General features: G+C 41.9%; 1 protein-coding gene and 1 long non-coding RNA gene across 2 annotated transcripts in view; one reads left to right on the top strand and one right to left on the bottom strand.

Annotated features, from left to right (window-relative positions):
- The first annotated feature begins 261 nt into the window (after nt 1-261).
- On the top strand, nt 262-745 carry LOC116674482 (uncharacterized). Its single transcript, XR_004328111.1, has 2 exons — nt 262-336; nt 486-745. It is a non-coding gene; the product is annotated as an uncharacterized LOC116674482 (long non-coding RNA).
- Nucleotides 746-3,788: 3,043 nt separating this feature from the next.
- Nucleotides 3,789-18,652, bottom strand: part of LOC116674479 (condensin-2 complex subunit D3-like) — a gene marked incomplete at its 5' end in the record, with an annotated part of 36,743 nt that continues 21,879 nt past the window's right edge. Inside the window, 7 exon segments of the mRNA XM_032506928.1 lie at nt 3,789-3,841; nt 3,999-4,061; nt 6,502-6,552; nt 7,612-7,667; nt 9,465-9,540; nt 9,543-9,576; nt 10,378-10,545. Coding sequence (XP_032362819.1) covers nt 3,789-3,841; nt 3,999-4,061; nt 6,502-6,552; nt 7,612-7,667; nt 9,465-9,540; nt 9,543-9,576; nt 10,378-10,545 — 501 coding nt within the window.

The raw sequence follows: 18,652 nt of genomic DNA, 5'->3' as shown, positions 1-18,652 counted from the left end.
TCTCACACTGCCAAGACCTGGTACACGCCTCCCCGTGGCACACATGGGAACTGGTCCCTTGTGGTTCCAGGCTAAGTTGTACAGGATCTCGGAGCAGCAGTGGGCCCCAGAGACGTGGCATGCAGGCGCATCGGTGAGTAGAAACGCCCTGATGCCCGTCAACCACTGCCCCAGCTATGGACAAATAGCCCCAGCTATGGGTAAATAGTGAAGACCCCAACAGATGTTGGTGTGAGAACCACCACAACGCCTGGGAAGGTGGAACACGGCACCCCCACAGCCACGTGGGTTAAATCGGGAGGGTACAGCGGCTAAGGGAGAAAACCCTGTGGAAATGTGAGAAAATTGCAATTTATTCTTCACAATCATATAATAACTATTGCATATACACAAACACTAGCTCTAAAAACGATGTCCTGTTTGTTGGTGTGCCGGCCCTGGGCCTGTCCTACATGGGTACTGTGGTTTGTCTTGTTAACTTGCAGGTGTAGCAGAGGCGATGATGAGATGACTGTGATCACCTGGCCGGTCCTCCCAGACTGTTTAACCCCCGCCTGCCCGAGACCAGGAGGCTGCATTCTACCGATGGCGCACCAACATGTTTTCTCTCTGTTAACTACTGACAACATGCACCTCACATTCTCCATCACATCCATCCACCAACATTCATCACTGATACTGACAATCACACCTCATCGTGCTCTTGTTTGCATCATTATTTAATAAATGTCACTTATTATTGTCACGTTGCTGTGCATCTTCCTCTTTTATTGTGGCCTGTGAGCCGGTTTTCACAAGTTGGGGCTTGTTTGCCTTAAGTATAAAACCAGGACCTTGTTTGTGGTTTTCTTTATTTAATCCTAGTTAGTTGCTGTTGAGACAATTTGGTTTAGTTGAGCTGGTCTATTGTTGTTTAAATGTTAAGTTGCACTACAGTCATGTGTAATATAGTTTGATGTGTAAATGAGGGAAACGCAAACGCTCATTTGCATCCTAAACCCCCAAAATATAAAATGGCTCAAATTATTTATGTTTATTATAATATACTAAATATAGTTAGGGCCCGAGCGCCGACAGGCGGCGAAGGCCCTATTGGAACTGAAGGAATTATTCTTTCTTTCTTTCTTTCTTTATTATTATTTTCCGGCAAATGAATTGCCTTTTTGGAGGACTTATCATATTCAAAAACTCACCAAATTTGGCGGTCGCATCAGGTCTGGTGAAAATTTACGTATTTTAATGGTTTCGGGAATAGGCGCATAAAAATGGCTCGCTAGCGCCACCTACAATATTACGAAAATTCAGCCCCTGCACTACGTTTATCGTAGACTCACGAAACCTGGTACACATATGTAGCATGGCAGGGCAAACAGAAAACTCCATTGTAGCCCCCGCCTAAACCCAACAGGAAGTCCGCCATTTTGTTTTGAATGTGCGAAATTAGTGCGATTTTGCCCATTTCCACATGTCGTACTTTAACGAACTCCTCCTAGGGCTTTCGTCCGATCAGCTTCAAACTTGGTGTGTGTCATCTTAACATGTTAACGATGAAAAGTTATTAAAAGAAAAACTTTTCGTCATAGGGCGTGGCCGTGGCGGGGCGGCCATTTTGTGCGATTCGCCACCGAAACAGGAAGTGGGTGTAACTCGAGCGTACCTTGTCCGATTAGCTCGAAACTTTCCACGACTCATCAGAGTCCGCCCCTGACGACTACACGCCGCTATTGGCTCAAAGTCATAGCGCCCCCTAGTGGCAACAGGAAGTAGGCCTAAAACACAAGGTGCTATACTTTAACGAACTCCTCCTAGAGATTTCATCCGATCATCTTCAAACTTGGTGTGTATCATCCTAAGATGTTACCGATGAAAAGTTTTCTAAAAGAAAAACTTTTCGTCATACGGTGTGGGCGTGGCATGGCGGCCATTTTGGGTGTTTAGCGATGAAGATGAAATTGGCTGTAACTACAGTGTACGTTGTCGTATCTGCTTGAAATTTCCCACAAACACCAAGAGTCCCGGCCTGAGGACACCTACAGGCCAATATGGAGTTTTGGAGATAGCGCCACCATCTGGCAACAAGAAATATGCCTTATAGGACAAACATCATCCGATTTACATGAAACTTAGAATGTGTGGTCTACATGTGATAGTGAGGTGGCCCCTATATTATGACCACGCCCAGTTACTCAGGCCACGCCCCCTTTCATACCATTTGAACCGTGTAACATAGATACTTATGTGAGGTGTCATTGAACTCAGCAGAGACTTCCTTTTTTATTGGGGATGTTTGACCCGCCCCCCTATGATGCGGCCACGCCCCCTTTCCCAGATAAGGAGCTGTATGACGTGTAGGCTTGTGTGAGGTATCAATGAACTCAGCAGAGACTTCCTTTTTCATTGGTGATGTTTGACCCGCCCCTTTATGATGCGGCCACGCCCCCTTGCACAGATAGTGACCTGTATGACGTGTAGGCTTTTGTGAGGTATCAATGAACTCAGCAGAGACTTCCCTTTTCATTGGCGACGATTTTCAGGGTACGAGTGACGCGCAAATGCGCGGTCGCAAGGAGAGGCGTCCGCCAGTAACCCCGACTCGCGCGGTTTAGCGAGGGCCCTCCATCGCTGCTTGCAGCTTTAATTTTTTTTTGAAATGCTTGCTACTAACCTAGCTCTGGGGAATAATTCCCCGGGGTCCTTATGTCCTTTTTGCCCAGCATGTCTCCTTGGATCAGGGAGGCTCCAAAATCATGTTAGCAGCTGTCGCCGTGGTCCCGGTACACGTCCTGCGATGCCATGTTACGTCCTGCTACGCTGTGCTGTGCCCTGCCACGTCCTGCTGGGCCTTGTAATGCCCACAGTGCCCTGCTATGCCATGAACTACTACAAAGAACTACTACAAACTACTATTTTTTGTGGCTGTTGTTGCCACTCTTCAATCTAACCCCAATCGGTCGTCAGGCACCGCCTACCAAAAGCCTGGGTCTGGGTCTGGGTCTGGGTCTGTCCGAGGTTTCTTCCTAAAAGGAAGTTTTTCCTCACCACTGTCGCACTGTTGCTTGCTCTGGAGGAAACTCCTAAAACTGTTGGGTCCTTGTAAATTCTGGAGTGTGGTCTAGACCTGGTCTATCTGTAAAGTGTCTCCAGATAACTCTTGTTTTGAATTGATTCTATATTTTTTTATACAATTGAATTGAGGAATACAACCAGAACTACTTGCATGGAGAGATACCACTGGAGAGAGAAAAAATATATTTGGTATATTTTGTTTGTAATTTGGGTGAACCAACCCTTTAACCCATGTGTTGTCTTCACGTTCGGGACCCTCTCGGGTCCCTCGGGTCAAACTGACCCGGGACTTATTTGGGGTTTAAAAAACAATTCTGAAATAAAACTTTACTTCATAATCTGTTAACAAATATTGTCTTTATCTCAATTTCCAATATGTGTAGATAAGAGAATATTTAACGTTACATAATATGCCAATGTAAAAATGCCAATTTCTTCAGTGCTTGTTTCATTCTGTTATGATTTTGTTAGGATTGCTTGAACGCAGCAGGGATGGAGAGTTAGGCTCTGATTGGTTAGTTTTTGCACCCGATGATCTAGGTGATGCCGTCAAAATGTGCGTTAGCCCGACTCAGTCACTAGAGTACTAGTAGACATATTCATATTTTCCTTTTAAGGATGACTTTACAAATGTTTAATATACCATTTTAAACTACATTCAAAAGTGTTTGAAGAACTACAACTGGACAGTGTGGAAGCCATTAAATAAGCAGTGAGTGTACTTACTGCTGCTCATTTGACCTCACGTGAAGAAGACTGGTCTCCCCGACAAGACCTGAGAGGACACAGCAGACAGATTCATGTCAACCTAAATCACCTGGAAGCAAATGCTAACTCCAAACCTGTGTAGCTCGCAGTTTGACAGACTGGAAGACACAACTGATTTTTATTTTTTTTTAATAAGGAGCTTCTTATCCTCATTAAATACTTACTTGTTCCTTTGTCACTGAAGATTGCGCTGAATCCTTCATCAAAAGTTAAATTGACGTTGACACCTGGATTACAGGGAGGACAGATAAGATATTCTTAATAAAGTATCAACACAAAGATAAAATCTGCAACACAAGGTCAAACTCAAATGTTAGATTTCTGTTTGTGAACAGATTGAACAAACTAGACAGTGTGTTAATCAGTGAGCTTTAAAACTGTTGGGAGTTGTATTTTTCTAGCCGTTTCCTCCTGTTTTATGCTAAGCTAGGCTAACTGTTTCTTGGCTCTTAACACACAGACATGGGATTGATATCCATCTGAACATCTCCCTCTTGAAAAGAAAGTTAATAAATATGTATATTTCCCAAAATGATGTCATGACACAACAAGTATACAAACAGCTTCACACCCCCGGCTGTCAGAAGGCTCAACGCCCTCCCCCTTTCTCCCTCCCCTCCCCTCTGCCTCCAAGAACTCTGGACTCTGAACCCCCCATCAGGATCAACACTAGCCACTTTATATAAAAGAAGACACTCAGGAACTCTTGCTTTTATATTGCGCATTTCTCTACAGTTTGATTTTGCCTTATATTTGCACTATTTAGAATTCATCACTGTGTTGTATATATTACTTATATTTTTTTATTTGTATATTGTATCTGTCTTTATCCTATATTCTTCATCTTTTATATTTGTTGTATGTGTCCTCATTGCACCGTGGGTCAGAGATAAAGATGTTTTTAATTGCTCTGTATGTCTGGCACATATTGTGTAATTAGAATAAAATTGACTTGACTTGACACTCAAAGCACCCCCACGCAGTAAAATGAACCCGTGGCCCGTCTTTCAAACCAAAGAATAGAGAAGTTCGGATTGCAACACACAGACGGGGAGTGTGACACTGCGTCGGACACAATCCCTCCTACTTCTACCTAGCTACCTCTACAACCCATCGATGGGGGGGAAAGTTATCTTTAGATGAATTAAATCAGCCACAGAGCACAGAATACACTCTACCTAGTAACAATGTGTGTGCACCAAAGGAGTTTTTCTTCAGGCCAGCATTTTTTTTTAACCCTTGTGTTGTCTTACCAGAGAGTGAACTTGTTGTCCTTCGGGGTCAAAATTGCAAATCAACTTATTTTTTTCTCCAATGTTTTTGACGCTTTTTGAAACGTTTGTCACTTTTTAATAATACCTATTTTTTGTTTGCTAATAAACCCCCAGAAATTGTGGATTATTTGGACTCGTAGTTAAGCTCATAGGATGTTGAGTGGATTGCAGTTTGTTTCAAATGCTGTAAAATTGAAAAAAAAAAAAAAACACCTACAGTTCAATGAAAGTAATCATTAATTTTACGTGGCTTCCAGACAACGTACATCCACGCTTTCATGTTATTTTGGGGAAATTTGGTTAAAAGAAACCCATAATTCTGATCTACAAATTGGTCACATTTGACCCAAGGACAACACAAGGGTTAAATATTTGCAATGGGAGCGCGGCGTATTGACATAATGCAGCAGCTTGACGAGGCCCTATGTTCCTATCCTGTTTTTGTTTTCTGGTCACTGAGTGCTGATTAATGCTTTAGGTAAAACTTAACACTTGCACTCAACACTTTTTACCCAGCAGTCCAATCACAGTGGAGGGGAAACGGGAACATTTTTACCGCCACTGATATTCAGTGTCATAGCAACCACATGCAACCAAAGCGTCTAGGGCTCTGACACACCCACCCAACGGCCGACTGGAGCATAAAAATCAGTCAGACTGACCAGTGTCCCCAAGTTGGTCAAAAAAAAACTTCCTCGGGACACACCAAAGTGACATGAGTGTACGTTCTGCGCATGCGCGAGACATACTACGTCTCCACGACAGAAGGTGGCGCTTATCTGTATTGTCGCCCAAACAATGACAAGCGGCAGGTGATTGAAACCAGACTGTCGTGGCGGCTCTTTTGGAATACAATCTCATATTTCACAAGAATAGTTCACATAAAAGTGTTTCCGAAAACATTTTAAGATAGAAATAGGCCGTGCAGTTGCTGAATCTGTCTTCATTTCAGATCCACAAAAGTCAGTTTAAAAGATTTGTCAGATTTTGAGAGTCACCCATCCCGCTCGCCATGTCCGGGTTAGCACTCCACTACTCTGATTGGTCATTGAGTCCGACATCCCGCCCTGCGATCTAGCAAGTCAGGTCGGACAAAATGAAGGGCGACGGACGACGGCCAAACACACCGACGAAACTCGAGTCACCGACCGGGTCAGGTTGGTGGGCCAGGGCCTTTAGCTAAAACAACCCCGCCTGCTTCCAAAGTTCTGCCAGCTGGACATTTCTTGTTTGTTTTGTGTTGTGGAAACTCTTTGATGGGCAAACAGCCTCATGACAGTAACACCAGCTTTTCTTCAACCAAAGAGAATTTGGTTGGACACGAGCACATGGACCAACCGACCCGGAGGTGTCAGCCCCAGACCAAGTCTGGAAATAGGACCTGGAATCGTACCTTTTGGTGTGCTGATGGCTCTGTCATTCACAGCTCCTTTGGGCATCACTGGAAAGTAAAAAAGACAAATGGTAAACAGGATGCTGTCACTCTGTAAAATAGAAACTCAATTAAAACTTTCAGTAAGTCTGATTGGTTTAAAAAATTAAAAAACGTGGTTTCTTTGTTCTGTTTTCTGTTAATTCTCCGTGTTTCCTCCCTGGTCTTGTGTTCTTGGTCCTGTCTTGTGTTCCCCGAGTGTCTGTATGTTCGGTTTCCTGTTTTATTTTGAAGTCTGGGTCTGTCTGGTCTTATCTCTAGTTTTACTTCCTGTGTTTTCCCGCTCCTGTGATTACCTGATGTTTTCTACCCGTTTCCCAGCCCTCTTGTCTTGTTACCCTGTGTATTTAGTGTTAGCTGTTGGCCTGTTCCTGTTGGTGTTTCTGCATTTTTCCCTTAAGTCGTTGTTTTCCCCGTGAGTTTTTTCCCCAGTTTCTGTGTTCCTGGTTTTTGTTTTCTCTTTGGACTTATTTTTTTGGGGGGGATTTTTGACTTTTCACTCATTTGGGACTTGTTTTTTTCCCTCGTGTCGTTTTTTTTGTATTTGTGATCCCAGTGCTGTTTGGACTCCTGTTAATAAATCTTAGTAACACACTCTCTCCTGCCTTCCGGTCTCATCTCTGCATTTGGGTCCTCGATTCTGTTATGTGTAACAAAACTAAGTGTTTATGATTATCAGATTGGGAATGATATGAAATATTTAAATACACCTTTACTCAAGTTAAGATTATTTCTGTAACTTAAAAAAACATGCTGCATTGTGTGTCATGTAACCTTATGGCGGATATTAAATGAAGTTGTCTTCCCACCAACCCTCTTTCATAAATTCTGTGTAAGATGTGTAAACACAATTTATATAATAACCTTTGATAATCCAAATATGTTGGCAAACCCATTAAAAATTCCACTGGATTAGAATGAGATGATCCGTTTAATTCTATTGATTTGGTTCTTGAAGTGAAAAGCACCTTTAAATTCATAGGGGTTTTTGTGTTTTGACCTCTGAAGTCCATAAAAGTTCAGTTTCTCCAAACATGTAAATTGTAGTTTTAACCTCCAGCGTCGTAGCTGTTCGTTCCAGAGCGATTGACTGAACATGTTCCTCCTGCCTGGATCCGTGCACACGCCTGACACACACAGACACACACACAAACAGTTTGTTTATTCCCGCTCACTGATGTCATGTGCATGCATGAAATAAATAAAGAGAAACCACAGGAATCTTACAAAGTGGAATGGACACCCTAAAAACTGAGCGTAGATGTCTATAACCGCAATGTCCCTGATTCAACTGTTGCGTGTCATATTCCCTCTCTCACAATGTTTCCTGTCTGTATTTGCACTATAAACTAAGGGTGTCACAATTCTCTAAATCCACAATTAAATTAAATTATTAAGGTCACTATTTGATTAGGTTTAAGCCAGTGTTTTCGGCACCGAGGGCTACATTGTTGTTAGACTATCAAGCCTTATAAAATTTTATAAAAGTAGTCATGTCAAGAAGGGGGGACTTATAAAGCTATGGAGACAAAACCGTTTTTTATACCACGCTGTAAACATGTTTAATCATTTTATAATTGGGCTCTATGGTAGGCCTGCACGATTAATTGTTATAAAAATCGCAATCTCGATTCACCCTGTTCACGATTTAATTTTTTAATAACTTAGATTTGTTTTTTATGACTTAAATCCTCATTTACTTTTACGTGCCCACAGCATCACAAATGGTACTACTTTCTTCTGTGAGTTTTAAACATAGACTGTATAAATCTTTTTCATTTTTTTTGTGAAAGTTTTTTTCATCATGGTTCATGTGTGCAATAAACATTACACTTTGTGAGAAAAATAACCATAACAGAGAATCGTGATATCAATTCTAAGCTGAAAAAAATAAATCGTTTCATATTTTTCCCAGAACCATGCAGGCTTACTCTATGGAGATTGACTTCATTTTGAAACAGCTGCAATTTGCTGAATTTTACTGAAGTTGTTGGCACTTCCACACTGGCTTCAGTGTTAAGTACCAGAGGTTCCCACTTGGTCTTGCTTTTTGACGGATGACCAGATTGTTGTTTCAACTGTCATTTACATACTTCTGTAAAAAGATAGGCTATATGTTTCCAAGTGTGATATGACTGCCATATATTTTTGGGAATTTACCACACTAATACCCAAGCATAGCTGTAGAAGCAGGGGATAAAATGGCAGCCTGGTCAGAAACATTCTCAAATTTCAGCAAACAGTGCACTAAAATGTGTTTCTGAAACCATTTTAGGCAAGAAATCGACAATACAGTAACAGAAACTTGATTCATATTTCATCACCACCGCCTAGTTTGACAGTTTGTGAGCTTGGTGCGTTCCGCTGGACAGAGAATGCCAGTTACGTCCAGTAAGTATGTTTTAACATGACGCTCCTCTGTCAGCCGTTGTCTGGCATTTGGTACCCGTCGGATAGCCTACAAATTGTAGTGTGTACATGACTCTCCAGTAAGGTCAAATATTACCACACGGGGGATTTCAGGGAAGCAGAAGGCCATGGGATTCCAAAAGTGCAGCAGCAGGCTACCACTAAGCTACGTTGTGCTATCTTTTAGAAGAGAAAAAAGTACTGGTAGAATCGCAGATCCTATTTCCTTTAATTGATTTTCAATTTAAATTTGTGACACCACTACTATGAACTATTTGGCATAGTCCTTTAATTAACTTCCTTGTAAAATCCAAGCTGAGCCGCTCAACTACACCTGAACACAATACTAAAGTCTGATCCAGTGTGAGCAAAATGTAAATTATTATTGGACACATGAAGTCAGTGAACTCTGTGACCGACTAAAGAAAATGGATAACCAATGGTCATCAATCAAAGGCCAACAAAACCCTGCAGAGAGTCCTTGGTACTGACTAGCTGCTGGGATGGAGACCTACCTGTCAGTCTGTACCAGCCTGGCAGACATGGGGTTTGGACGTAGCAGCTGTGGTGTGGCAAAGGTAAAGGGGAGGAGGGCCTGGACCTGATGGGAGAGCCCTGGACTGAACACTGGGGAAAGAGCAAAATCACCATTAAACCTTTACTGACTGTGGGGAACTCTGATACACTGGCCTACACTGTTACTGTAAGAAAAGAAAATCAATAATTCTTAAACATTATAAAAAGTAATGCTTCCAGAAACAAAACTAAATAAATCACAATAGTGAATGTAATATTATCATGTATTGTATTTATTTTTCAGTCAATCTAAAAAGTGCTATATAGAGTACGTCATTCAAAGTATGGGCCGGGATTGCATGCTTTGCTCAAGAGCACATTGGTAGTACCCAGGAGGTGAACTGGCATCTCTCCGGCAACCAGCCCACACTCAGTACTTCGGTCTGTACAGGGACTTGAACCAGCAACCCTCCAGTTCCCAACCCAAATCCCTAAGGAAATGAGCTAATACCACCCCTAATTTGTATTAAATCCATTTTTAATGCTGTTTTGTGTAGTACTTCTGCACTAAATTTCATATTTGAGATAAAGACGTTTACCTTGAATATTAATTAGTAGCCCTAACTTCTTTGTACTTCTGATTTAAATGGTTAGACTGTTACTTGTCAAATAAAATTGGAGGAGGTTTCACTAGTCAATAAAAGCTAGTCCATATCTTACCCATGTCCAAATGGGCGAGATCTGGAATCAATCTCCTGGGTCATTTTCATAAAACTAAGAGTGAGTGTAACCTTGGTCAAGAGGATTTTTGGTTTTGATTATTTTTTTCCGTCCTTATCAAACTCCATACCTTTCCATACTGCGTAGGAACCCAGTATTATAATACACATTGTGTATGTAGTGTGAACTGACCTGTGTAGTTGGAGGCCTGGCGTCTCCTGTCAAGCTGCAGTTGTCCATCTGCTTCTCCATCTCTTTCTCCTTCTCAGCCATCTTCAGAGCAAAGTCCACCTCAACTGCCAGCTGCTCATCTCCAGGGAAAAAGTCCTTTACCTTGTTACGATGTTCTTGCATGGTCACCTGATGGGAACAACGGCATCATGGAGTTTAGTTCCATTATCTTTACTGCGACTATAATTGCCACTGTTCATTGTACCCCCAACCTGCACCGTCAGACACCACCCACCAAGAGCCTGAGTCTGTCCCAGGTTTCTCCCTAAACGTTAGTTTTTCTTAAAACTGTCACATTAAATGCTTGCTCTTGGGGGAATGACTGGAATTGTTGGGTCTTTGTAAATTAGAGTGTGTGATCTAGACCTACTCTATCTGTAAAGTGTCTCGAGGTCACTCTTGTTATGATTTAGTGTCACACAAAGGTTGGGTGCAGCCTCAAAAGAGCTTTTCATGCTTCAGGGGCATTGCAACACTTGCAGGACCACCTCACTGAGGGGCAGTTGCCACAAACAGCACAGCCTACACGGAAGTGTTGTAACCCTGTACAGAAAACAAAGAAAGGGGGGAAAAAAAACATACAACAGTTATCAGCAAAATTGGCTTGATTACTTAAATATTTTTCATGTTGTATCAAATATTTTTTTATTTAATAATTGCCTAAAACAGTTGTCCTATATAATTGGAGTCACCCAGTGCAAAAATGAACATAATGAACATTACAACATGAACTGAACTGGAAGATCAACAGCACTGCTGTTTACAAGAAGGGGATGAGCAGACTCTATTTCCTGAGGAAGCTGAGATCCTTCAACGTGTGCAGCAGGATGTTGGAGATCTTCTACCAGTCTGTTGTGGCCAGCGCTCTGTTCTCCTCCGCCATCTGCTGGGGCAGCAGCATCGGAGCCAGCGATAAAAACAGACTGAACACACTGATCAAGATGGCTGGCTACGTAATCGGCTGCAAACAGGAAACTTTTGAAGCTGTGGTGGAGAGGAGGTCACTGAACAAACTGTTATCTATCATGGATAACCCTGACCACCCTCTCCACCCCACACTGGTCCAACAGAGGAGCAGCTTCTCTAAGAGGCTCCGACAGCTTCGATGCCGCAAGGACCGCTACAGAAAATCATTCATTCCACAAGCAATAACACTTTTTAACACGTCATCACTGGGTGGTAGATGAGACTTTTGGACACCACACTACTGCACTAATGCAACCTGGACATTTGGTTCATTTACATTTTAGCATATTATTATTATTTAAGCAGTTGCACATTTTGTTCCCCCATCCTGTACATATTCAAATATTTGTTCTTTTTACTTTATTCGTATTATTATTTCATGTATATTGTATGTATGTATATTTTTCCTAGTATTTCATTTATATTTATATTTTGTGCTTTGTGACTGATTTTTCTGCTGTAACACAGGAATTTCCCATTTTTCTTGGGATCAATAAACATCTATCTATCTATCTATCTATCTATTATAACTCAAAGGACTATTTACATATTTACATTTTTTCAAAAAAAGACTTAAATGTATGCCAAATCTCAAAACAGTGACGTCATTCTTCTATGTAGAACGGTTACAGACTATCTGTGATCATATTAGACTATTTTGACCTGGAGTTATCTATCGTTTTAGCTTTCCGTCTTTTATGTTTATTAAATGATTGAAATATGAACCAGAGGTGCCGTTTTGATCATACACAATCCCTTCGGGTCAAGGGTCGACACGATTTCAAACGGCATAGGGCTCCTTTCCCATTGGCCAACAAACCCACGTCTGATCTCGAGCTGGCGGCCTGCGTGACCGTTCACCCCCACTGCTGCGCGAGTGTAACGGCACACATATCACTATGCAGTTAAAAACAATCACCTATCATTACGTGTTTATACAGCATCTAACTCTACATAAATATATATATATATATATATATATATATAGTCCGTACACTACGGCGGTGGTCCGTATTTTTCCACTCCTCTTCCCCACGGACCATGAGCTGCTCTGTTATCTCGCTGTCTGGTCAAAGCTGTACCAGATTGATTGATTGCGAGCAAAGCTTCTTGTGCAGGTCGCGACGTCACCTAAATTGGCGGGTGGACCCGGACTTATCGATTTTACTGTTCACACATTTTTCCATAGTAAAGACGACAAGTCTCACACCGTTTCACTCGTATAAAAGTAGCGTTATTTTATTGGTGCCGAATACTTGTTACAGTCGAATGAGGCTCAACCAGAGCTACATTAAATCAGGGCTGCCAACTTTTCCAAAAACCTTGGAGTGAGATTTGGGGGGGCCAACCCATATTTTGCCGCGTACAAAGCAATTTCTTTGGGTTTTTATCCTTTAGGGTTTAAATGGGGATTTGTTATATGTGGGGGGATGGGGCTCTCCCTAGGGGGGTCTGGAGGTATGCCCCCCAGGAAAAAAAATTGAAAAATAAACCATTAAATGGCACTTTCTTGAGAGTTTTTTGCACAAAAAAATGGAGAAATCAAGTCTTACATGATATGTGCAAAACTGTAGGGTTAAGAGCCTTTGTGTTGTTGTAGTATCAACAGGTATTAGGGCATTCAGCATTTACATTATTAACTTCTTATGATATAAGAACTGACCCACACAATGTGCCAAACATAATGAACCACATGAAGAGACAGTAGCATATGTCAGCAACAGCTGAGAAGATTTGGGTCTGTGGTGAACAGGTCCAGGAGTCCCTGGTGTAGGGACCAGGGACCCAAAGTTAAATTAATGTTGAGGGATCAACTAAGACCACTGAAATTCTAAAGAATGAGAACCACTGAGTTGCATAAATTCTAATCCTTTAACCTTTGTGCCAATGTTCAGTAATGTTTGGCTGTCATCCTCTGGCCCCACTTACTGTTTTTACTTTTTTGTGAAAATAAAGACTATTTGTTCATTTTAAAAAACATCAAATTAATTATTTACAGTTACATTTAGAGATGCAGAGGTTAGAGATGCACAATAGTGGCCCAACGTTGCAGTATCGTATATATATGTATATATATATATATATATATATATATATATATATATATATATATATATACACTCACCGGCCACTTTATTAGGTACACCTGTCCAACTGCTCGTTAACACTTAATTTCTAAGCAGCCAATCACATGGCGGCAACTCAGTGCATTTAGGCATGTAGACATGGTCAAGAGAATCTCCTGCAGTTCAAACCGAGCATCAGTATGGGGAAGAAAGGTGATTTGAGTGACTTTGAACGTGGCATGATTGTTGGTGCCAGAAGGGCTGGTCTGAGTATTTCAGAAACTGCTAATCTACTGGGATTTTCACGCACAACCATCTCTAGGGTTTACAGAGAATGGTCCGAAAAAGAAAAAACATCCAGTGAGCGGCAGTTCTGTGGGCGGAAATGCCTTGTTGATGCCAGAGGTCAGAGGAGAATGGCCAGACTGGTTCGAGCTGATAGAAGGGCAACAGTGACTCAAATAACCACCCGTTACAACCAAGGTGGGCAGAAGAGCATCTCTGAACGCACAGTACGTCGAACTTTGAGGGAGATGGGCTACAGCAGCAGAAGACCACATCGGGTGCCACTCCTTTCAGCTAAGAACAGAAAACTGAGACTACAATTTGCACAAGCTCATCGAAATTGGACAATAGAAGATTGGAAAAACGTTACCTGGTCTGATGAGTCTCGATTTCTGTTGCGACAGTCGGATGGTAGGGTCAGAATTTGGTGTCTACAACATGAAAGCATGGATCCATCCTGCCTTGTATCAACGGTTCAGGCTGGTGGTGGTGGTGTCATGGTGTGGGGAATATTTTCTTGGCACTCTTTGGGCCCCTTGGTACCAATTGAGCATCGTTGCAACGCCACAGCCTACCTGAGTATTGTTGCTGACCATGTCCATCCCTTTATGACCATAATGTACCCAACTTCTGATGGCTACTTTCAGCAGGATAATGCGCCATGTCATAAAGCTGGAATCATCACAGACTGGTTTCTTGAACATGACAATGAGTTCGCTGTACTCAAATGGCCTCCACAGTCACCAGATCTCAATCCAATAGAGCATCTTTGGGATGTGGTGGAACGGGAGATTCGCATCATGGATGTGCAGCCGACAAATCTGCGGCAACTGTGTGATGCCATCATGTCAATATGGACCAAACTCCCTGAGGAATGCTTCCAGCACCTTGTTGAATCTATGCCACGAAGAATTGAGGCAGTTCTGAAGGCAAAAGGGGGTCCAACCCGTTACTAGCATGGGGTACCTAATAAAGTGGCCGGTGAGTGTATATTATAGTATATATAGTATAGCTCAGATGTGTTTCACCAGATTTCTGCTCATATTTACAACTTTGTGCATATTCAAAATATAACTCCTCCCATCTGTGTTGTCCGAGATTTGGAGAGTTGTAATATAGTCTGCTGTGCATGTTATTCCTCTGCTGATATGGTGGATCTCGCTCAGACCGTCTGACAGACGCAGAGGCCCATTTGGGTCTCTGGTCTCTGACAGAGTTTAGAGGTGGCCGTACGCTGCTCTTTATCGGAGGTCTACGCATGGATGAAACGCGTCACTGCCCCCCCCCCCCCCCCAGAGCGAGTCCAATAACATGAACTGAAGTTGCTACACTACCAGCCGCGCTGCTCAACTCTATCTTTACAGAGAGAGTGGACACGAAGCGACGGACTGTCTGTGATAATCAGAGCTCATACCTGAAGCCGGGGAAATGCACCTGGGATGGCTCGTGAAAAAAATGTTCTCATTTTGCGACAATTCGAAACTACAGACAGGGAGCGCTCTTGAACCCACTCACAGTCTCTGAAAGCACAACTAGTCTATCACAAGTGGCTCAACAGGTAAAAACATAGATAAACTCCTCTTTCATAAATTTGACCGACCGGGCTGACACTTCAGCGTGAGAAATCAGGGGTGTGGCGTGTGCGCGTGTGAAACCAGTCAAATGCGTGTGTCTCACGGCCAATGCGTGAGAGTTGGCAGCCCTGATTAATACTTGCCGTGACACTCCGGTGTTATACCCCTACTGGTTTCCACAACAACTGGTTACCGTCATAGACAGTTAAAGAAAGAAAAAGGTTTCCGTGTGTTGTGTTTACCTAACAGCTGCCGCTGGGCTGCATGTGGCACCAGATTCGTCACACAATCACAAAAATATCCCTGGCGATTTTCAAATCGTTTCCCAAATCTGCTGGCTCAAAAATGTTTGTCTAAGTACGCACCACATCACAGCCACCTACAAAAACTAAACTCTACAAACAATATTAGTTCGGGTCGAGCTGGTTTCGAACTTGGGGCAAAAATAAGATCGCTACCAAAGTCCGTAGCTCTACGAGGTGAGCTATCGGAGCACCGTATGAAACCACGTCCATTTACGTATCTATCAACTACGTCAGCAACCGGGTAACGTTTTGTTGTGAGTCAATCTAAAACAACTGGTTACCTTGCCTTAGTTTATGAAATACCCGGGGATAGTTAACACGTTGCTTTGGTCGCATCTATGGACAAATTGGCTACTACTACTACATGGCCATCTACTAAGCTGCACATTGTGACTGACACACATTTTAACAGATAAATCGTAGGCCTGTATTCAAATATTGTCGAAATACACAATTGCCAACAAGTCACAGAAAAGCGGTAGGCTAATACACAACGTAATTTGAATGCATGGTCTAATGATTTACAGTCATCCTCTCTTCGTTTGTGTAGCCTTTATGGTATGTGATATAGGTAATATTCCTGAATTTGCACAACAAAAGGCTTGTAATAGCCTACAGTGTTAAAACTTACTTGAGTTTGGCTCTGAGTTAACCAAGCATTGTAATGAGTCTTTCATCAATTCATTCCATCCAAACTGATGTGAAGTTGTTCTGAAATCAAACTCCGACACAGCAAAGTAGCTATTGATATTCTTCAATGAGCTTATTCATCTTTAGTGATATGACTTTCTGTCTGGGTTAAACCAAGTGCGCCCCTTGTGGACAAAAATAACACCAGAACTTGAGAAACATCACATTCATAGCCTTAAACATTACAAGCCACTTCCAAATACGCATTCATAACGACTCAGTAGGCCTACAATTGCAGGAAAGACGAAGAAGAAAGTCGAGCTTTATATGCAATAATTGCCCCACAGTGATTGATAACATCGACGTAACATTCTGTTTTGGGGTTGATCTAAAATTGGCATGTCATCGCGTCCAATGTAATAGTGTAGCCTGTCTATGGCGCATCTTAGTTACAATTCCTGACATATAAATTGGGATCTTTCTATCAACACGTTTTAAATGTAGGCTATATAACGTCCACAATCACGGTATGTAGCCTAAATTATGTTTAGTTGGTAGCCATCAATCAGTCAATTTAACAATCTGTCAAGAGAGTGACTATATAATGAGAAGGACAATGGCAGGCGATGCTGATCTCCTAGTAAACATTAGTAAGCATGGATGCTCGGCTGGTTAAAGAGATTCTGGACTTCAAACAGAAACAGACGTACCCACGTAACGCCACTAAATCACAGCGTTATGTGATAAAACGTAGGGCAGAGAGTTACCAACTCATAAGTAAGTAGGCTAAGGCATATCAGACAATAGCACTCTTTTGGAACATTTCTGTAATTGCGTTACACAAATATTTATTTAACGTAATCCCTATAGACGGTGAGTTATATTACCAGTGCCATAGAACGCAGGATGAGCAAAGGCATCATCTGGCAAAAGTGGTTTTAACTCCACAGGAAGCCAACAACATATTTGTTGAGTTTCATGCCAGTGCCATCGGGGCTCACTGTGGAGGAGACAAAACAATGCACGCCATCCTGCAAAGGTATTACTGGCCTGGGATGAAAGCAGACATCACAAAATGGGTAAGTGCATTATTATTATTAATTAATTTAATATTTCTGTGAACTTTATGCAAATCTTTATGCTACAAATTTCACCGGTGTTCTCAATTGTTTTTACTTGGCTAGATTGCTCAGTGTGATGACTGTCAGAGAAAGAGGGCCTCTATAAAGGACAAGACACAGTACAAACCTATAGAGGTGAATCTGACCTCATTACATTTAACATTTGGTATACATGGAAGTCTTATTTATGTTACTGTGTTTGTTTGCATTTAAGGTAAATGAACCTTTTCAGCTTGTTGGAATGGACCTAGTTGGAAAATTAAAATGCTCCAACAAAGGAAACATTTATATGTGTGTCATGGTGGACTACTTTACAAAATGGATGGAAGTATATCCACTAAAAGCAAGACAGCTGAAGAAGTATCAGAATGCATCATGGACTTCTTTTATAAATATGGTGCACCCAAACGCATTCTCACAGACCAGGGCAAAGAATTTGTTAACAAAGTAAGTCAAATTCTGTGACATTTGATATCACTGTATTGTTCATCACATCACTGGGGGAAAAACATGTTGCATTCATTCTTGTATCCACTGCCAGATTAACCTGGACATGTGTGCCAAGCTTGGCATTGCCAGAAGCCTCTGTGCTCCATACCACCCACAAACCAATGGCTTGGTGGAAAGGCTAAATGGCACCATTCAAGGGTGTGAATCATGTTTTTCTTAATTTATTTTTATATCTAATATAACTGTGGAACTCTGGTGACTAACCTTTATTACTTTACCAATATCAGGGCTTTGAAGAAAATGGTGCGGGGCCACCCAAGCGACTGGGATGACTATATAAGGCCCACTGTCTTTGGTCTACGCACCAAAAAACAAATAACCACTAAACACTCACCATATTACCTCATGTATGGAAGGGAAGCCCGTTACCCTTCTGAAATTCCAGATAAGTGGCAGGTACAAAGGCACGTCCCTGCAGTATAGAACAACTTTGTCAATAATGGTATATTCTATAATCTGCAGGTTACTTGTGTTCATTTATCTCCATCATTGTTACAGATAACTGATGAGGAAGTAAATTCACTTGCTGGAAATGAGGATGTAACATTAACTTCCAAACTGTCTGATGTCTACCCCAAAGTGGAGGCCAATATATTGGCAGCACAACAGAGGGTGCGGAAGAGAAAACGGGAATTAGGCCAGGATGACGGCTTTGTTGTGGGGGACCTGGTATTAAGGAAGAACATTCGCCAGGAACAAAGAAAGGGGGGCAAATTAGAAGCGGATTTATTAGGTCCATACACCATTGTATACATTGATGGTAAAAGTGCAGACCTTGA

This window comes from Etheostoma spectabile, unplaced genomic scaffold (genome assembly GCF_008692095.1).
Source record: "Etheostoma spectabile isolate EspeVRDwgs_2016 unplaced genomic scaffold, UIUC_Espe_1.0 scaffold00000351, whole genome shotgun sequence".
Taxonomy (NCBI): Eukaryota; Metazoa; Chordata; class Actinopteri; order Perciformes; family Percidae; genus Etheostoma; species Etheostoma spectabile.
Note: the sequence above shows the minus strand (reverse complement) of the source record. Positions and strands in the feature narration are given on the sequence as shown.